The following is a 20,026-nucleotide window of genomic DNA, read 5'->3' as shown; positions in this document are numbered from 1 at the left end:
GCCAGACATCTTCGGTAAATGTGTCGCAGGTGCAGCTGCTCAAGATGACTGAAACAGAGTCGCAGTCGTCAATGGACTACTCGGAGGACGAGGACGAGGACGAGAGTGCGCTGCAAGACTACTACCAGTTCGGATGTGACGACCTGGAGGAGGACACGTCGCGACAAAACCCCGAGTTCTTCCCGGTCGAGTGTCTCAGTGTCGAGGAGGTGGAGCGGCTCTTCAACGAGTGGGTGGAGCAGCTGAGCACCAGCCTGCAGGTGAGCCTTCCTATGCGCTGTAGTTAGCGCTGTAGCAGGTGAGCCCTCCCGGCAGTGGTTTCCGGCAGGCACAGGTCCGGGTCCGGCCAGACACAGGTCCGGGTCCGGCCACACGCAGGTTCGGGTCCGGCCAGGCACAGCTCCGGGTCCGCCCATACAAGTCCGAATTCTGTCAGACGTAGGTCTGGGCCTAACCAGATGTGACTCCTAGCCTCCATCAGTTCTTAAAAATGCGCACAAGTATGGTGTCATTTTTGACAAGTTAGAAATCGCACACTCTGTGTGAGTCTAAAATTCCCCTGCTTCGTCACGAATATGTTTACCACGGAACGGATCGTGCGCCCAATGCTCGGGAGTTTGTGTATTTCAAGGCTTTATTTGGAATCGGGGTTGAAAACAACACTAAGGACATTTCAGCGAAAGTTGCAGGTAGACGTATTGTCTTAGGTACCAGGATGCTGAATTATGGGTCATTAGCTGTGTGAGCCCACCAATTCGGTGTCCAGACTGTCCAAGGAGATTGTTTTTGTATGCAAGTGATCTGTTTTGTATGTTCATGTCATGAGAACTTATGAGCTCTGCATCCAGTCTTGCAGCACACCTTTTATATATCACCATCACATATGTGTGCCATGCCATGTATATGCAGCTCCATGTTTTGTGTTTGTCATGATAGGCCACATTGTTTTGAGATACTCACATGCTATGGTATCACTAACAGCTTATCGCTCCCCCATGCTAGTCAGCGCATGCTCCTGACAGAGCTACCTCTCCTCGCCGCTGCCAGGTGACGCCCTCGCTAGCCAAGCAGTTACTGCACTCCAACAGTTGGAACGCGGCCGAGATCGTGGCGCGGTACCGCGCTAACTCCAGCCAGCTGCTGGCCGAGGCGCAGATCAAGCCGCGGCCAGCGCCACCGCCGCCGGCCGCACCGGCCGCCTGTGTGCCGGGGCCCAGCCACGCCTCCCATCCGCTATCCGCTACCGCCGCCGCCGCTGCCGCTGCCTCCGTCGCAGCCGGTGCCGTGCTGCCGCCGGCCGAGTGTCCCGTCTGTGCGAGCGTGCAGCCGTCGAGCGAGTTCCGAGCGCTCGCCTGCCGCCACCACTTCTGCCAGGGCTGCTGGCAGATGCACTTCGAGACTCAGATCATGCAGGGTATCTCGCTCGGTGAGCACTGTCGGAAGGGGCGGCTGCGTGGTGGCAACGCGGGTCTCCTGAGAACGCTCGCGGTGCTTTTTGTCACCGTAGGCACCCGCATCATGTCGGGTCTTCCCAATGTGGATCCTATTTGTGTGATCTGTTGTCAACCGCTCTCTGTTTGCGATGTGTTCCTCGTCATCAAACTCGCGCCTCAAGAGACTTCATCTTAAAACGGTCTCTGTAGATGTCAAGTGTGCGTAATCGCATGTGTTAGCGTTGGCACAAGATTCCCGATCTTGCTCAGGGCAATGATTGCGTTCTTGGCTACAAGAGACACTGTACATTCGCACACGTTCTTCTCGTGACGCCCGTGGACTTTGTGACGCCTTGCTCGCCATCATCATGACGACTCGTGTATCAATACGTGTGCCAGGTATCGAGTGTATGGCGCGGCATTGCAACATCCTGGTACCGGAGGACTTTGTGGTGTCGCTGCTGACGCGGCCGGCGCTGCGCGGCCGCTACCAGCAGTACGCCTTCGCCGACTACATTCGCTCTCAACCGCAGCTCAGGTCAGCCGACGGTCGCCGATCTGGCCGCTGGTTTGGCTGCCGCTCTGGCCGCCGCTGTGGCCCCTACTCCGGCCGCCACGGGCCGTCTCCCAGACGGCCGATCTGGCTCGCTGCTCTGGCCGCCGCTCTGGCCGCCGCTGTGGCCCCTACTCTGGCCGCCACGGGCCGTCTCCCAGGCGGCCGATCTGGCTCGCTGCCCAGTGCCAACTCTGTCAGGCAGGGTGCGGGTGTGTGCGGCTGCTGAGCCTTGGTGTCCGTGCGGGGCCGCGCTGGTGGTACGGTTAGCAGGCGGGTGATGGTAGCCGATGTGGGGTTGTCTCATGAACACCCATGAACAGGTGACCAATGCAGTCTGTGATCGGTCCCACTACAACAGACGGCGTTCTCCTGGTGTTTTAGGCGATTGTATGTTTGTTTCTTCTCCACAGATTTTGTCCCGGCCCGAACTGTCCTATAATAATTCGTGCGTGGGAACCCAAGGCCAAAAGGGTAGTGTGCAGCAAGTGTAAAACCTCTTTCTGGTAAGTGCAGGGCGCATATGGAGGTTTTTCACCTGGGAGCTTACCTGTGTATGTGTCATTTTCGTGCTTAGTCTGGTGGGGCCGCGTCATTTCAACACTCGCTACGCTCGCCCTGTGTTTTGTTGTTTATGAGTTCAGAGTTCTTTGCTGAGTTATCGATGTTCCATGTGCCGGGAGGTACTAGTTAACGACGCTACAGAGCAAAAAAACTGGTAAATTGATTGGAATCGACATTTCAGCTGTGCTTATGATAACGAGTGCATCAGACAGCAGCTTCCGTTCACACGCAGCTTAGAGCGACGAGTGCGGTCAGGGTAGTCATTGTTTGCCGTATGTAGTTTAACTAGTACCTCCTGGTATATCGAAGGTCGGTAACTCAGCATACGAGCTCTGAACTCAAACTTAAAAAGAGCTGACGGCCTTTCCCGCTTACATCAAGTTGTTGTACTGTCCTGTTTCCGCCACTGTCGCCGGCCACTAAATTCAGAAACAACATGACTATGTACTATTAGCGTGTCACATGTTTGTCACGTGTGTGCCTATAAGACCGTGTGGTCAGAACTGGCAGCCCGGCTGTGCAGCCCACTTGTGCTGATGCGGGGCGACGTTGGCCAGTTTCCGGTGCGGCATCGACTACCATGCGCCAGCCGACTGCGACACGGTCAAGAAGTGGCTGACCAAGTGCGCGGACGACAGCGAGACGGCCAACTATATATCGGCCAATACCAAAGATGTGAGAGCGGCGACGCCCCGCGCGGCGGTCGGCCGTCCGGCCGCGTTCCGCGTCACGAACGCTGATCCGCGTCACGGCAACAGCCGCGTGACAGTGTGCGCGGCGTGCCGACGCTGCCCCTCGCTGCCCCGTGCACCTGGGCGCTGGGTGTGGATAGTTCGGTCACTGCCTGCCGCCGCCGCCGCTTCGCCTGGTGACGTGGTGTGTTGTTTGTTCCAGTGCCCAAAGTGCCATATCTGTATAGAGAAGAACGGGGGATGCAATCATATGCAGTGTTTCAGCTGCAAGTTTGAATTCTGTTGGATGTGTCTAGGTGAGTATGGGCTTTTTGTGGTTCTCCTGAGCTATGTTGCGTCTGTTCCCTATACTGGAATGGCTGGCTGTGGATAAGGATAACAGAGTATTGGTGCCGTCGGAAAGATCATCTTTTCTACTGTCTTGCATGAGGTCATGATAGAGTATGATCAAACTAGTATTTTTACATTTATTTATTCATGCTAACGCCTTCAGCACGCATAACCAAAATATTGCTAATTTAAGGCGAGATATGCGGACTGTCATCAGAACGTTTCCTTCAACGTTAAATCGCTGGTGTTTCCTCACGCTTGACTGATCTACCGATCTCCAATCTGATCTAAAAGATGTGCGGCGCTGCTCGTGACATCGTCGCCGACCCCGCCAGGCAATTGGAAAAACCACGGGTCCGAGTACTACGAGTGCTCACGGTACAAGGAGAACCCCAACATCGCCAGCGACTCGGTCCACGCCAAGGCACGCGAGGCGCTCAAGAAGTACCTGCACTACTACGAGCGGGTACGGGGCGGGGCTTGCCGCCGGCCCCGGTGGCCGGCCGACGTCGCCAAACGCGGCGCTGATCAGTCAGCCGCTGGCGGTGCGCTCGTGCTGAAGCCGGTCGGTGTAGCGGAAGCGTGCACCGTCCAAGTCAGCTGGGCGCGGTGGTTGTGGGGCATTGCTGCCGTGTGATTACTGATAATGATGCGGGTTTTAGGGCGCGCCGGCTGCTTGGGTCATAGGGCGCCGTTATTGTTAGGTAGTCATGCTGTTCTACGGACACCTGAAAGTTCCCGGCGGTTTTAACACCGGACAGGTGCTCAGGTGTTCGCTGACATGATGCCCTGCGGTCGGCAGTGGGAGAATCACTCCAAGTCGCTGGCACTGGAGGCCCACACGCGGCAGAAGATCGTGGACCGGATCAACCAGAAGGTCAACGACGCCAGCGGCACCTGGATAGACTGGCAGTACCTGCTGGGTGGGTGTTAGGCGCGCGGCCCGGCCCAGGGCTCTGGCAGACTCTCGATCGGACCTCGGGCTTGCAGCATTCCGGGGGAGTATGTGATGGTGTAACGTGAACTTCAGCCTTTGGCGCGAGTGCGAACCGGGCGGGAAAACTGAACTGGCCCGTGCCATGGACGCCGGTTATCAGACAAAGTACGCGTCATGCTCCGGCGAGTCGACTAAAATAATGGTAGAATGTGAACCGCGCTTTAACGTCATTGGACGGCGGAGCTCCCACTGAACCGCATGCGCCGTCAAGCAATGCCAGCCATGCTGGCCGGTGGGCGGGGCGGGCCGTCTGTACGGGGCGACTGCTGCTGTCAGTCCGCCCGTGCCTGCCGCCGGCCTGGTGACCCATCTCAGCCCCGGTTGCGCATCTATCGGGCGTGCACTGACCGGCGTTCGGCTTCCAGACGCGGCCGCGCTGCTGGCCAAGTGCCGGTACACGCTGCAGTACACGTACCCGTACGCCTACTACCTGGAGTCTGGCTCCCGCAAGGCGCTGGTGAGTGAAGCCGCGTGTCTGTGACATGTGAGGCTCCACGGGCGTGTCTTTCGATGGAGGAAACGACTGGAGTATGCTGACATTTTGAGTAAAGATGTTTGAGCGTTGTGCGGCGTGACTTAGAGCCGACTTTACGTCTCGATGTTGGTCTTGAGCAATGATGTGGTGAATGACTCGCGCCAGACTAAGTGCGATAATGTCTAGAATGCACCAAGAGGCCACGACAGAAGCGGAGACCCACCTCCGAGAGAAGTCAGATGGCATCGGGCTCGGTGCCGGGAGATCGCTCGAGCGAGCACGGCATGGCTGCCTGTCGCGCTGACGGGCTCGCCCCGTGTTACAGTTTGAGTACCAGCAGGCGCAGCTGGAGGCCGACATTGAGGAGCTGTCCTGGAAGGTGGAGCGCGCCGAGACCACCGACCGCGGCGAGCTCGAGAACCACATGAGCCGCGTCGAGAAGAGCCGCACCATGCTGCTGCGCGAGTTCATAGAGCCGTAGTGGCCGGCGGTGCGGCGCGGCAGCCGCGTGCTGCGGGCGGCGTCGGCTCTAGTTCCGGGGCGGCCCGAGGCGTCCGAGTCTCCTCTGCCGCGTCCCGGGGCGGTGCCGGCGCCGGCGCTGGAGCCGGAGCCGGAGCCGGAGCCGGAGCCGGAGCCGGAGCCGGAGCCGGAGTCGGAGCCGGAGCCGGAGCCGGACGGCGCAGAGTGCGCACGATACGCCGCCCGTGGACGCGGGAGAGCGGGGAGCCGACCGACTGTGGGTGCCCAACGCCTGACGCTCCCTCACTGAGATTATGCCGGTGACTAACACCCATAGGTTATGCGCTCACTCGAAACGCTGGGACCCGATGCGTTTTAACTCCCTCGAAATGACTTGGTACAATTCCGTCTTCAATTTACCTGCAGACCGCCTGAGGATTTTGCGAAGTGGCTGTTGGCCGCAGCTGCTGCTGTACATATGTCTACAGATGGGCTCATGCTGCGCTGGACAGGCGCGCCGGCGGCCCGGGACGTTCTGTCCACTGCTCTTTCCGTTTCTTAGTGTGTGTGTTGAGTCATGGTGTCATACCTGGCCAGTGGCGCCTCGGCTCGTCACTCGAGGCGCGCGACCGGTACCGCATCGTGCGCTCTCGGTCAGGCGACGGGCGGCGGCCGCCGGGACGTCACCCACGCGCCCTTCAACCGTCGAGTGGCGGAGACTCGGCGCCCGTCACCAGTCGGCGGTTCGCTGTGCGGCGGCGCGTCTGAGCCGATGACCCTGCGGCCCTCGGCCGGCCGGCGCGGCGGCGTAACCTGTCTGTCTGGCCCATGTCCTGCCCGTGCGCGCGTGGTGCGCCAGCACACTTCGGCCGTCTTTCATCGTGTCTGCTGTAGGTGTGGTGTGGTGTGGTCACCGTGAGAGGCGCCGACGCGGCGTGTAGAATCTGCTCGATGTGGTGTGTGCACGATGTGTCGTAGGTGGCCAGCGTCGGGTCGCGGCATTTACAGAACATGCTTCGATTTGGAACGTTGGTGAGTTTGATTTGAAGCGGGCATGGAGTCAGAACCGGTGTCATTTCACAACCGTTGTCGTCGGAAACTGTTGGCGGTGCTCTGTCGCAGACGTCGCAGGACTACGACACGCAACAGAGATTAAGGCCGCTGGAGTACAGCGCTCTGCCCTGCCCCCTCCAGGCCAGGGTATGCAGTCAAACGCGGGACATGGCAGTGCCGACCACAGCAGCTGTCTGGTCACCTCAGTTCGCTATCACCCGGCTGTAAAGTTTCGTGGCTGCATGCTCCCTCAGAGATCTCTTTGGCGCCCAAGCACGGATCACGGCAAATGCTGGACTGTCCGCCGCGTGAGCGACTCGGCGAACCACCACGCATTTCGGGTAGGCGGCACGGCCAGGAAGCCGCAATGGCCGCATCGAGTATTATGTACAAACGCAAAATGACGATAAAAACACTTTCGGAGACCAAAAAAGTGCGGAAACTGGGGGGGGGGGACGGTGAAGTGCACTGGGTGTTGTGATTTAAATTGGGTGATTAAGTCGCGTCAGCCAAATCATTCAGGTGACCGGTCGACCAGGCTGGCTGCTGCACAGAGCAAACACCCGCAGGTTTCCAGTCTGTCCGGAGGAGTTGCACGCCGAGCGAGCTCGTATGGTTTGCCACACCATGTGCGAGAACAAATCACAACTCTTTCTGAGTCAAGCAGGGAATCGGCATGGAAACGAAACCGTAGCCAGCTTCAACATGTGTATTCACGTATGATGCAAATGACGAGACGATAATGCCAACGCACGACTGGACACGGCGTGTCGTACAAACAATGCCGCTAAACCTAGAGTGCAACAATACAATAACGCAACGCTTGCTGGGGGCGGTGCGGACAGACGCGAGACCCCAGCTGGCGTGGTGCTCAGACATCCCACGTCCGTCAGTCGCCCCCACAACGGCCCCAGCTGCGCCCTGTCCCTCGCGAGCCCCCGTCGCCCCTAACTGGGGCGAGTCCCGCCCGGTGGACCCTGGGCAGCCCTAGTTCATCCACTTGCGACAGTTGGGCGCCCCGCAGAGGCACGGGATCTTGTTGCTGTCGTCCTCTATGTCGAACTTGTAGTCGTACGCCAGCTGAAAAGGCGGACAGCGCGTCAGCGGCGCCGGCCTGGCACAGCTGCTGACCACGACAGGCGGACAGCGCGTCAGCGGCGCCGGCCTGGCACAGCTGCTGACCACGACAGGCGGACAGCGCGCCAGCGGCGCCGGCCTGGCACAGCTGCTGACTACGACAGGCGGACAACGCGTCAGCGGCGCCGGCCTGACACAGCTGCTGACCGCGACAGGCGGACAGCGTGTCAGCGCCGCCGGCCTGGCACAGCTGCTGACCACGACAGGCGTGACCGCTCAGCAGCATAACAGCTCAGCCAATCTGAACCACAGCGCATCTGGTGCTGCAACGCGAGGATAGCCCGCTGATCACCTGTGGCGTTTAAGTGTGGTGCAAGTGGCCGTTTGTTTGAGTGTCAATGACCGCGCGTGTGCGCCGGGTGCGCGAGGCGGTAGGGGATCGTCATCACTTGAGGCGGTGCAGCCTGATCCGGGCATCTGCATCCAGTGGCTTGCACACCAGCACCGAATCGATGCCGGTCAGCGAATACGGGATCAGGATCAAAGGCCTTCACCATTACGCTCGGCCAGATTCAGCGCACATGGATACTGTCCACGGTCTGCAGAAGAAGCCGCGTTCACTGCATGAAAGTTGACTGATGGGCCACAACCGCAGTCACGAGAAGACCATGACCCAGTTATATGAGTAGGCCGTGACCCAGTCATATGAGTAAACCATGACCCAGCCATATGAGTAGACCATGACCCAGCCATATGAGTAGACCATGACCCAGTCACGTGGGTGGACCGTGACCCAGTCATGTGGGTGATGCCGCCCTCCGGCCGCCACCGACTCACCTCCTCGCCGCGCTGGATGCGTCGGTTGGCGAAGATGATGATCTTGTGGTGGCCGCGGTCCACCTCCACGCTCTCTGTGATGCAGTTGGGGTTGCACGAGTGGTTGATGTAGCGCGCCAGCCCGCCCGACAGCGTGGCGTCCACCACGTGGTTCTCGTCCACGCGGAACATGTAGATGCCTCGGTTCTGGGGGCAACGGACCGGCCAGCATCAGCGTCAGCGGAGGGCGCTCCGTCACCGCTGGCTTCCGCAGTCGCAGCTGAAGCAGCGCCGACTGGGATCAGCATCGCTCGTCCTGCGGCCACCGTGCCCGGCGCCGTGGCTGCCCGGCCCCGTGCAGCCGGCGTACTCACCGCCGCCTCGTAGCGTTTCTCGCGGCACTCGGCGATCTCGTTCCGAATCACCTCGCCGATGTACTCGATGATCATGGTGAACTTCTCGATGGGGCGCGCCGCGTACAGACCCAGGCCCTGGATCTTTGACCTGTCGACGCGGCCGATACGTCAGCGCGGTGTATCGGAACTCCCACCCAGAAGCAGCGCGAGAGGTCTGATCGCCACTCAACCATCACCCATAGGATGGTCGTCCGCCAGCGGCATCACGTCTTCGGTAGAGTATAACGCCCCCGACGGAGTGGGACACGGCTGCAGACCTTCGCATCATAGTTTCAGCTATGACGACAATAGTGACATCCGGTATCAGTACGATACGCCCCCCCCCCCCCCCCTTCAGCGCCCGGCCGACAGCTCACCGCGCCAGGTAGACGTTGTTGCGCCACTCCTGCTTCATCTTCTTGTACTGGGAGCTGCGCGAGTGCACGTACTGTTTGGAGTACGGCGCGCTGCTGTCGCTGGTGTAGCTGCTATGCGCGAGCGCGCGCGAGTGGCCGCCGCTGGGCCGCTGCGTGTGCGGCCGCTTGAAGTGCGTGCGCAGCTTGGCCTCGGAGCGCGCGCAGCCGGTGGGGTTGATGGCCAGCGGCAGCTCGAGCAGCGGGTTCCGGCCGTACTTGAAGCGGTAGTCGGTGAGCGTGTCGATTCCCGGCAGCGACTCCAGGATCTTGATGATGCCCGGCTCGGTGAGGCCGAACAGGTCCTCGCCGGTCACGTACTGCGGGAACAGGCGCACCATGCCGGCCTCCTCGCGCGTCCGACTGAGCGGCTTCAGCACCTGCCGACGCGCGCGTCACACGGGCGTCAGACGGGTGTCACACGAATGTCACACGCGTGTCAGACGGGCGTCAGGCAGGCATCACACGGTCGTCCGGCGGCGTCAGAGCGGCACGCGAGCTGAAGGTGCCAGGCAACAGACCAGGCGCTCACACTTGCACGGCGGACCGCTGACCGTCAATTGAAGAGCCTCGGCCTGCAGAAGTCGTCTTCCAGTTTTCCAAACCATGAAAGCGCAGCGGAGGTTATTGGCCTGTTCCCAGGCACGGAGACCATAAGGGAAGCCCTCGTTCGCATGCCTGGGACCGAGCCCCGGTCCTATGCACCCTCGCCTGCCCCCGAGGCCAGCGCCACTGAACACTCGCCTGTTTCCAGACGCCCAGGCAGGTGGCGTCTGTGAATGTGATCTCCTTGAGCGGCGGCTCCCGCACCACGATCTGGAACTCGGGCAGGCCGTCGCGCTCCTGGATGGAGCAGATGTACTGGCACCGCTTGTTGACTCGTCGGAAGCTCCAATACAGCCGGATCTGGCGGGCGGACGGACGGAGACGCGCGTCACATGAGGCGAGCAGGCGAGGCCTCCCACGCCCAGAGCTGATACCAGCGCGCAACAAACAATTCGGCCGCTTTCGGCGATCAGATTTTGCGAATAAATGTAGCAAAAAAGTGGCATGAATGTAGTCATGAGGAGAAATCACGAGTCTAGATAGATGTTAGATGATAGTCCAAGATGTTAAATGGACGCTACAGTTTTTTGATGAGCCATGGTCATGCACAGAATCCCCTTGCACAGTCAATGGTGTGGCGCTTGCAAGGACGCGCTTGAGTTGCCTCCGGCGCCATGACGCCGCGCCAGACACACGGCCACTACCGATATACACGCATCAGAGGTGGCCAGTGCTGAGCAGCCGGCACTCACGATCTTGTATCCGATGGGGTAGATGTAGTTGCCGGTGTGGAAGGCGCTAAGCTGGTGGGGTAGCAGCTGGCCGACCGACAGGAAGACCAGCGTACCCACGCGCAACAGGTGAGACTGGTCCGAGCCGGCTTGGTGCATCACCACCGCCACCTAGCGGCCAAGGCCCGAGGCTCGTCAGACGCGTGGAAGACGAGCCCAGACCACCCGCTATCCCACCACAGTTGAAGTCCGGTTGAACGCACAGCGAGATCGTAACAAGAGCTCCTCTGCAGTCAGAGTGGGAGAGGCCAGTACACTCGGTGGCGCATCTCTCGGCCGAATCACAGCGTGCGCAGCGACCAGGCGGTCAGCCGGACGGCCCGCCGCCCGTCGCCGGTCTCCAGAGGCGGCGCACCTGCTTGTTCTCCTCGCGCTCGATGTAGACGCGCCGGTAGAAACGGCCAGCGTGGTCAGCTCGTTGTCCTTCTCGCCCTTGGGGATGTGCTCGCGGCAGAAGACGGTCTGCGGCAGCGGGGCGACCGTCTAAGCCGGCGCACGCGGCTCGCTCCACACAGCGGCACGGCCGGAGAGCGGTACTGGAGTGGCAGCTCGGCGGACCGGCGGCGGCGACAGCGCAGACACGCGCCGTGTCGGCTCAAAACCACGCACCGACACGGCGGGAGCATCGCCTTCCCCGCGACACTTGACTGCAGCCAAAGACACGCAGAAAGGGACCGGCTCAACTAGGACGAGCACGCAGGTACGCATCAGCTAACAACACGTCCCGCTGGTGCGGAAGGCCGCTCATGACAGCACCCCACTCGGCTGTAGGCGGTTCATGTCCACCGTTAGCGGGTGCACTAGTCCAGTCATTGCCGCGGTTCACCTTCAACCTGACCTCACCCTCGCACCAGCTACGGCTGCACATGACCGTCGCCTGCCGCGCGGCTCACCTTGTTCTTGTAGAACGTGCACTTGTCCTTGACAGAGCAGGTGAGGTGGTAGGTCTTGTCGCAGCGCACTTTGAAGCACTTGATGGAGGCGCCCGTCTCCTTGCAGAGCGTGCAGGCGGCGTTGAGCGACTTCTTCAGCGCCACGTCGACATTGACGAGCGAGCCACTCTCCGTCTCGTACACGTCGTCGGCCCAAAGGGCGCAGTTGAGGTGCACCCACTTGTCGACGTCGAAGTTGAGCAGGCGCGCCGGTCCGTCCGACATGGCGTCGCCGATCAGCTGGCAGAAGAGGCAGCGGCGCACCTCCTCCGGCATCCGGCTCGGCATGATGCAGATGCCCATCTGGAACAGCAGCTGCGGCGCGCGCGACAACCGCCGCGTCAGGGGAGTTGCGCTGGCACCCGCCCGCAGTCAGCCCCTTCCGCGGGGCCCGGCATCTCCGCGGCATTGATTGGGTGCCCGACGTGAGCGACTGGGCACTCTTTGTTCAAAGTGAAGAGTGATAGCTGCATCCTAGACAATGAGTTATTGCGAAGCGTGTGCGGTTAACGGTCATAACGCGTCACATGCGGAAACGGCCATAACAAATAAACATCGGCGCCGCAGCCCCTCTCCCCGAAGCCTCCTACACGTCAATACTGACGATCCCCGTCCCCCGTCCCCAAACGTGGGCCCACCGAACCCCGCCGTCCGTCTGTCAGTCAGCCGGCCGGCCGCCGCGCCAGTCCCTGTGCACCAGCACCCACCTGCGTGAGCTCGTTGTCGGACGGCTTACGGTACTTCTTAGGCAGCCGGATGGCCTCTGACCAGGTGCGGTAGCGGATGTTCTTCCAGCGTTTGCCGGGCTCCTCTTTCCTGTCGCTGCCGGCGCCGCCCGACAGGTGGCGGCTCGAGTCGCCGGACTCGTGCCGCGACAGCTGCCGCTCGCGCACGCTCAGCAGCTCCTTGGTGAAGGGCTGCCGGGTAGGCAGACTGTCACACTCCGCTCTCAAACGACTCCAGGCTGGCCCATCGGGGTCACACCACTCGTGGCTTTCGGCGCGCCGTAATGCGCACCTGGTGACTGCATGACAAAACTACGAGACTTCTGGAGACGCAGAGTCTCGCCCAACACGCAGACAAAAGATCCCACAGCTGCCGTGTTTCCCAGCCTCGCCCTCAGCCAGCAGATGGCCGCCGCGCGCCCGTCGCCGCCGGCGCGCGGCCACTCACGTCGGCGCCGTTGGTGAACATGTCTCCCGCCGGTATGGTCGACCACGGCGGCGGCGCGCCGCTCGGCGGCCGCCGCCGGCGTCAGCTGGCTGCTGGTGAACTGGCCGTAGCACGACTGGCTGCAGAAGTGCACCTCGTCCGCCAGCTGGTCGGCGTCGCGCACGAACGGCAGCTCCGTCTTGGCCTTGGTGATGATGTCGCTGAGGATGACCACCTCGCAGTACTGGCAGAAGCGCGCCTTGCCGTTCAGGATCGTCTGGATGTCGACGACTGCAGTGGCAGACGGTGTGGCTCGCGTCAGTTACAGGCTCGCCTCAGCTACAGGCTCACGGACGCCACCACCTCTGAACAGGATTGCCAGCCGCTCAGGCGAGCGGAAGGAGAGTCTCCTATTCTCAAAACCACCCCGTCATCAACAGCAGCACTGGCTTCGGCAAACAAAGCAGTTGCATTTACATGTCTAAATAATGATTTACGGGCGTGTTGGTATGGATGACGTTGGGAGTCGAGTGGCTGCCCGGTGCGGCCTGTCATGGGGACTCCGGCCTGACTGTACCACCTCAGCAGCCTGTGGTGGGGACTGGCCTGACCGCACCACCTCAGCAGAGTCCCGGCCGCCGCTCATCGTGCCTACCCCGCTTCGACACACGCACGCACGCACGCACGCACGCACGCACGCACGCACGCACGCACGCACGCATGTATGCATGCATGCACGCACGCACGCACGCACGCACGTCCACCCACACCCACACCCACACCCACATACCAGGGCCACAGCGGGGCTGGTGCGTCCCTGCCCTGCGCCGTCCAGCAGCTCCGCCCCGGGCCGCCGCTGACGGCAGCGGACGCGGAGCGGGCCGGGGTGGCGGACGCCTCGGGCCGGCCCCGGCACCTCGCACTCACTCTGGTCGCGGCCGTCCTTGCCGCGCGCCTGCCGGTACAGGCCGAGTCGCTGGCTGGGCGGCGTGCCGGTGCGCTCGATGACCTGGTAGCCGGACGGCGGCGAGATGTTCAGCAGCGAGGCCAGGCTGCGCAGCACGGCGCCCACGTCCTGCGCCTTCTCAGAGGTCAGCGTCAGCGTCACCGTCACCTGGCCGGAGTCGCGCGGCGGCAGCGGCGACTCGATGCCCAGGTGAGACTTGAGCGACAGCTCCTTGTTCTCCTTGTCCTGCGGGACGGGGTGGGGTGGCGTCACCGGTCACATGGTCACATGGGTAACCGGACTTCTGTGGGGGAAGGGGGCGGAACGGACGCATGCTGCACGGTTCGCGTCGACTGCGACACCGTGTGACCTCGTCAATGGAATCAGCTGTTTAGTGAATTCCCAGGGAGCCCTTGCGCGCAAAACTAATGCCTCGACTTAGATTGACCACTCCGTCCAATGACAACAGCACACCGCGGTGTAAACAGGGTTCTACACTTAGCATGCTACTAACCCAACGCCTTCGACGCTCCTGGTAAGTACATACACTCGACATGCCGCTGCACAGCCCCGCTGACCAGCCCGGGGACGCTGTCGCGGCGTCTCGGGGCTCGGAGCCGCGTGCGCCGAGCCCGGGGCGGCGGCGCCGGTGACTCACCATGCCGTTGAGCTGGCTGCTGGTGACGCCAGGCCGCGGCCGGACCGGCACGGGCGCGATCAGCGGGATGTCAGGCGAGGCGCAGCGGGCCCGCTCCGGCGGCTCCAGCCAGTCGGTCCTCTATCAGCCGCAGCCCTGCAGCGCCGACAGCGCAGTGTCAGGTAACGGCGGTCACGGCCGCGCTGCGTCAGCAGGCCGGGCCAGCTGAGCCGGCGGCAAGACGAAGCGATGAAAACTAACGTGGATTTCTCCCAACTCCACCAATTCCAGCTTCGACCTCAACCGTACAAACACTCCGGATCGGACGAGAATAGCACCATTCCACCGCTACCTGACTGGACACGTGCTAGCGAGGACGAGGAGCGCGAGCAGCGGGAGCAGACGGCCGGCGCGGCGCGAGTCGGCGGTCGGACCCGGCTCGGGCGTACTCACAGCTGTCGGGCAGGAGGACAGGAGGCGCCAGGAGAGCGGGAGTGTCCGGATGCGGCTCCAGGCCCGCCGGCAATAGGAGAGGACAGCCCGTCGGCCCACGGCGGGCGCCGGCCGACGGCAGGACGGGGCGGGCCGCCGGCCACGGCTGCGGATTGGAACGGGGTGGCGGCAGCCGGCGCCGCAGTCGGCCACTTCCGCCGGTGGGCACAGCAACGGGTCCGTCTGGTACAGCACAGCCCCAGACTGGTTACGGCTCCGCGGCGGACTGGGTACGGCTCCGGGGCGGGACTGGTACACGGACAGGAGTCGGCTGACGCGGCTGCTTCAACTGCTGGTAAGGCGGCATCGACGCGAACTGACTGCGCTTGTGTGGGTGCCAGCTGGTAGGGAGGTGCTGACTGTGCCCCGGACTGGGGCACCAATCCTGACTGGTACGGCGGATGAGGTCCAGACTGGTAACAGCGCACGTGCGGTGTTTGTGGTACGGCAGCGCCGCTGACGGCTGCTGCGCCGGTACCAAGTGGTCGGCTGGTACGGCATCGCGGCTTGATACCGCAGCGGCACTGGCCTGCCGGTACTGAGCCGCCGGCGTCTGGGGACCGTGCTGCGCCAGTGGCCGCTCGGTAGCCCGCCGCGCTCCGTGCCGCTGCGGCAGCGGGCCTGCTGGGCGACCGAAGCTCTTGCTGCTGCAGCCGGCGCGCGCGGCGCCAGCTGCGGCAGCCAAGCCAGCAGCCGGTCCAGCGCCGCGTTCAGGCAACGGTTCCGGCAGCTGCCGGCTCAGCAGCTTGCCCGCGGATCGACAGCAGCCGCTGCAGCAGCGCCAGCTGCAGCTGCGAGGGTGTCTGTCCGCGCACCAGAGCCGTGCAGCGCCGCCAGCACACCGCCGGGTTCCACACCGGCCAGCAGCGGCGCCTGCTGCTTGCTGCGCCGACGGCTGCGGCGACAGCGGTGGCGGCGGCGCGCCCGGCGGCGCACGGTACTGGTGGCGCCACATCATCTGCAGGTCGAGCGGCCCGAGCGGCAGCCAGCGGCCGTCGACGTCCAGCTGCGGCCCGACGGCCGCTGCGGCGGCTGGCCGAACACGCCGCTCGCCTTGCACGAGCGGCAGCGACAGGGCCGGCGCGAGCGGCCGCCGCGCGCGCGGCCCCGTGCCGACCAGCGGGCCTCCTGGCGGGGCCGTCCGTGGCCGCTCGCCCAAGGCCGCACCGCTGGGTGCGTCACCATGGCCGGCCGGCTGCAGCCGCGCTGGCGGTCCAATGAACACACGCGTGAAGTTGCGGCTACCCTGACCGAGACGGGGCATGCGGCGGGCCCGGGCCCAGCATTTGCATACGGGGCCGGCCGTCCATCGGCCGCCGCAACTGCCGCGGAGGCGGAGGCGGCGGCGTGGGTGGGGGCGGGCGGAAGCGGAGGCGGCGAGGTGGCGGCGCCTCGGGCCGCGCCGGCGGGATGACACGGATACGGATGATGTTGGGCGGGGCGGCCGGTCCGGCTGCGACTGCTGGTGCACGATCAGCCGGCCGCCGACAATAGAGGCGGTGCCCAAGACGCGGCGGCCGGGGCGCGACTGGCCGAGTCGGTCATCGCCGCCGCCGCCACGGCCGGGCCGTTGACGATCAGCAGCGGCTCGGAGCCGGCCGACGTCGGCGCCTCCCTTGGGCTTCCCGCGCCGCTCGCCGCGGCAGCCAGCGGCGGCGCAGCGGGGACGTCCCAGTCGGCGGCCGCGCCGGCCGCTCGGCCGCGGCCGGGCAGGCGGCACTGCCGGCCGCCGGCGCCGGCTCGGCCTCGGCCGCGTCACTGGTGACCGGCGTCGCCGGCTGCGAGCCGGCCGCCGAGTGGCCGCGGCTGTGCTGCTCCAGAAACTCGATAAACTCGGGCGTCGGCCGGCTCGTGCTGGGCGTGTGTGCGGACAGCGCCGGTCGCCGGCTGGAGGGGCGAGTCGGCCACCTCCGGGGAGCTCGTCAGCCTCGGGCACCAGATCGATCAGACTCCAGGGCGCCACCGACGGACTCGAGTGCGCTGGGCTCGGCTGGCCCATCTCGGGCGCAGGTCAGGCTGCTCAGCTGGCTCCGACGGGTCGGCCAGTTCGGGCTGCCTGATCAGATTGGCCTGCCCAGTCGGTCTGGGCTGATCGGCCAGTTCGGACAGCTCGGCCAGTTCGGACTGCTGGCAGTTCGGACTGTTCGGCCAGTTCGGGCTGCCCGATCAGATATGTGTGCCCAGTCGCTCTGGGCTGCTCGGCCACTTCGGGCCGCGACGCCGCCGGCTCTGGGGTGGTCTCCACCTCCTGCAGGGCCGCTAGCTCCGGCTGTCCGCAGGCCGCCTCCGCCGCCAGCAGCACATAGGGTCGCTGGATCCTCGGCCGGCGCCGGCGCTGGCGCCGGCAGCGGCAGCGGCAGCGGCAGCGGCAGTGACGGCGCCGGCGGGGCCCGCACCGCCGCCACCGCCGGCTCGCAGTCCTGGAAGACGACGATGGGCGAGACGTTGCGCGCTGGTGGCGGCGGCTCGTCGCCGGAGTGCGAGCCGCGCCTGCCGCGCGGCCGGGCGTCGCTCCAGCAGCGGCAGGGCGGCCGCGCGCGCCGCCCGCCCTCCGGTTGGCAGTAGTTGTGTTCGAGCTGCGGGCGGCGGCCGGCAGAGGTGGCCGGCGCCCGGCGGCGGCGGCGACGGGTCTGAGTCGGAGCAGGACTCGTCCGAGGAGCAGGGCGTGATGGAGGAGGAGTAGCAGGCGCGCGGACACGACAGCCAGCGCGGCCGCGGCCGCCTGGCGCCCCATCACGCAGCCACCGGTCAGCCAAGGTCAGGTCAGGTCATATCCAGCACGGGAATCAATAGCAGGAGCCATGCGCAACGATGGGTCGCATGCTAGAAACCTCAGGCGGGGACATGGCGAGGTGCTTCTCACTGCAGGAATAATGACAGGAGTAAGGTGCTCGCAGGAATAATGCCAGTTAAGAACGTGACATTGGGAACCACAACGGGGACGAGGCGGCAATATCACACAGGGTTCTTTTACTCGCCACAAGATTACCGAAGACATTCACCACGGGGTGAGAAATGAAGGCGGGTAGCCGGAGAACACGCCCGATGGTCGCCGGGCAGAGCGGCCGAGGGGCAGAAGGTCGGGACGGGTCCAGCGTTCGGCCGTCGTTCCTACCGGGGTATCTGTAGCTGCAGTCGGGCACCACGGTCTCCGGCGAGGACGAGCTGATGACAGTGTCGGGCGAGTCGGCGTCGCGGGCCGGCGTGCTGCCGCCGCCCGAGAGGCCGTCCAGCCGGCCGCGGCGGCACGGAACTGCAAACGGGCCGGCCGCCGTCACTCGGGGCGGGCCACCTTACTGGTCAGGTCACTGTGCGGGCCAGCTGTGACGGTGGCCAGCTGATCACAGCTGACCATCATCAGCGGACCATCAGCTGACCAAGCTGGCCATCCGGACCAGCACAGGCGTGGACAAGCGTTTTCCAGGCCAGTGACTGTGAAGGATCGGGCGCGGCGGCACGGCACAGAGAAAGGCACGACACGAAAGTGTCTTAGGACATATTGCTAAAACTCGAATGTCAGATGCCACACCACACCACTGAATGCCACACCGCCACCAGACACATACGACTCATACGACCCTGCTGACTCATAAACCTGGCCGCCTACAACCTGCTGCGGCCACCGCGCAAGACCCAGCTGCAAGCGTCGCCCAACCGTCCGACTCACTGATGTCGTCCTTCCTGCCAAACTCCTGCTCGTAAAGCCGAGTATGGTGCGTCCCAGCGTGTGCGTGGTGGGCAGCGGCTGCCGGTCGCCGAACGGCCGCCGACTGTAGTAGTCCGGCGCCGCGGCGCGCCTCCAGCGTGTCACCGTCGCGCAGTCGGAGCTCGCCCAGGCGGGGCTCGTAGTCGGGCCGGCCCAGGTTGGCCGCCTGCGGCCCGGCGCCCGGCGGCGCCACCACGCCCAGGCTGGCCGGCACCGGCGGCTCCTGCACCGACAGCGTCGGCAGCGCCGCCAGCTGCGACATCAGTGTCTCCAGGAACGCGTCGTAGTCCTCCTCCAGCTTCGACCCCTGCGCGGTCGCAGGTCAGTCAGCGCGCGCGGGAGGCGGGAAGGGGAGAGGGAGGGGCTTTTCCGCAGGCTGCTCACGGACTAATGATTCACAGAGCGACGCACAGCCTCTGAACAGCCCGATAATAATGAGCGTTAAAAGTTTCCTGTCTACTTGTAAAATAGCACGAGATGTGAGCAACGGCAGCGTTCCGGCGTACCTTCCTGGGCCGCTTTTTGGACGTGCCGCCCTCCTTGCCCTGCGACTGGCGACGCTTCTGCTGGTACTGACGCCGTTTCTGCTTCTTCATCTCCTCAGCCTCCCGGGCCCTTTGCAGCACTGCAGGCAGACAGATGTCCTCAGAGCGCAGTACAAGCAGGTGTAGCAGACAACAAGAAGGCTATCTAAATCATCTTTCCTCCACCTGCAGGCCGCGCACACGCCTCAGTTCGGAAAACACGCAGCCCCAAGTTACTAGCCGCTGCCGAACACCCCCGGCAGCCGACCACCACCACCAGCGGACCAGGCGTCACTTACCGTCGGGCGGCAGCGTTGTGAGCTGGTGGGCGTTGTGGCAGAGCTGCAGGGCAGAGTGCCGGCGGCTGACGCGCCGACCTCAGCCCCGGGCGGAGTCTGCGGGGTGCCAGCGCCGTCGCGCACGGCGGCGGCGGGCGGCGGCCGGGCCCGCCACACCGGCCGCGCCCACCTGCGGCGACAGCGTCACCGGTGAGGAGGAGGCAGAGGACGCGGGTCGGGACCGGACCCGGGACGAAGGCTGGTGTCGACGCGGCGGCGGCGGCGGCGACGGAGGCCGAGGCGGCGGCGGCGGCGGCGGCAGAGGCGGCGGCGGCAGAGGCGGCGACAGGGACAAGCGGCCAGGGTGGCGGCCGGTGCGGCCGGAGCGGCGGCGGGAGCAGTGACCGGGATCTGGGGGTGAGGGGGAGCTGTGAGTCGGGGTCGAGGTTGGGGTCGAGGGTCGAGGTTGGGACCGGGATCGAGGTCGCGGTCGGGGTCGAGGTTGGGGTCGGGATCGAGGTCGCGGTCGGGGTCAGGGGTCGGAGTCGAGGTGGGGGTGGAGACGGGGGTGGAGATGGCGGCCGTCGCCGGCAGCGCGCTGACGGTGCGCACCATGCCGAGTGAGAGCGGCCGCGACGCCACCAGGCCGCTGGTGGTCCACCATCACCACCTTGGTGACCACCACCAGGCCGGCCACGGCCGTGTCACCGGAGCTCAGCTGCCGGGAGAGCGCCGGCGTCACCAGCGGCTTCGGCAACCTGCGGC

At 64.3% G+C, this 20,026-nt stretch overlaps 2 protein-coding genes and 1 long non-coding RNA gene across 3 annotated transcripts in view; 1 reads left to right on the top strand and 2 right to left on the bottom strand.

Annotated features, from left to right (window-relative positions):
• Positions 1-33: 33 nt before the first annotated feature.
• LOC119112404 (putative E3 ubiquitin-protein ligase ariadne-2) lies at positions 34-5,618 on the top strand. Its single transcript, XM_037236585.1, has 10 exons — positions 34-260; positions 1,048-1,426; positions 1,833-1,971; positions 2,400-2,492; positions 3,108-3,225; positions 3,445-3,538; positions 3,908-4,038; positions 4,375-4,495; positions 4,935-5,026; positions 5,370-5,618. Exons 1-10 carry the CDS (start codon positions 45-47, stop codon positions 5,523-5,525), a joined length of 1,539 nt encoding a protein of 512 aa, XP_037092480.1. The 5' UTR covers positions 34-44; the 3' UTR covers positions 5,526-5,618.
• A 1,637-nt stretch (positions 5,619-7,255) lies between these two features.
• The window catches only part of LOC119111481 (histone-lysine N-methyltransferase 2C-like), a 49,562-nt gene continuing 36,791 nt past the window's right edge, over positions 7,256-20,026 (bottom strand). The window contains 20 exon segments of the mRNA XM_037235298.1: positions 7,256-7,636; positions 8,471-8,656; positions 8,824-8,953; positions 9,222-9,637; positions 10,002-10,163; positions 10,556-10,705; positions 10,950-10,985; positions 10,988-11,056; positions 11,488-11,841; positions 12,234-12,443; positions 12,700-12,731; positions 12,733-12,969; positions 13,606-13,870; positions 14,283-14,402; positions 17,150-17,205; positions 17,869-17,960; positions 18,525-18,625; positions 18,674-18,766; positions 18,966-19,084; positions 19,874-19,979. Coding sequence (XP_037091193.1) covers positions 7,544-7,636; positions 8,471-8,656; positions 8,824-8,953; positions 9,222-9,637; positions 10,002-10,163; positions 10,556-10,705; positions 10,950-10,985; positions 10,988-11,056; positions 11,488-11,841; positions 12,234-12,443; positions 12,700-12,731; positions 12,733-12,969; positions 13,606-13,870; positions 14,283-14,402; positions 17,150-17,205; positions 17,869-17,960; positions 18,525-18,625; positions 18,674-18,766; positions 18,966-19,084; positions 19,874-19,979 — 3,027 coding nt within the window. The 3' untranslated portion in view covers positions 7,256-7,543.
• LOC119112408 (uncharacterized) lies at positions 14,398-18,448 on the bottom strand. The gene is made up of 3 exons (XR_005095712.1): positions 18,421-18,448; positions 17,869-18,006; positions 14,398-14,417 (listed from the first exon to the last, which is right to left on the bottom strand). It is a non-coding gene; the product is annotated as an uncharacterized LOC119112408 (long non-coding RNA).

This window comes from Pollicipes pollicipes, unplaced genomic scaffold (genome assembly GCF_011947565.3).
Source record: "Pollicipes pollicipes isolate AB1234 unplaced genomic scaffold, Ppol_2.1 Scaffold_7261;HRSCAF=8764_pilon_pilon_pilon, whole genome shotgun sequence".
NCBI lineage: Eukaryota > Metazoa > Arthropoda > Thecostraca > Pollicipedomorpha > Pollicipedidae > Pollicipes > Pollicipes pollicipes.
Note: the sequence above shows the minus strand (reverse complement) of the source record. Positions and strands in the feature narration are given on the sequence as shown.

Bases quoted from the DNA above. Each gene is read 5' to 3' on its own strand.
- LOC119112404 (XM_037236585.1), top strand. From the start codon at position 45: ATGACTGAAACAGAGTCGCAGTCGTCAATGGACTACTCGGAGGACGAG. The intron at 1,427-1,832 runs GTGAGCACTGTC...TACGTGTGCCAG, and splicing joins CATGCAGGGTATCTCGCTCG to GTATCGAGTGTATGGCGCGG. The intron at 5,027-5,369 runs GTGAGTGAAGCC...CCCGTGTTACAG, and splicing joins CTGGCTCCCGCAAGGCGCTG to TTTGAGTACCAGCAGGCGCA.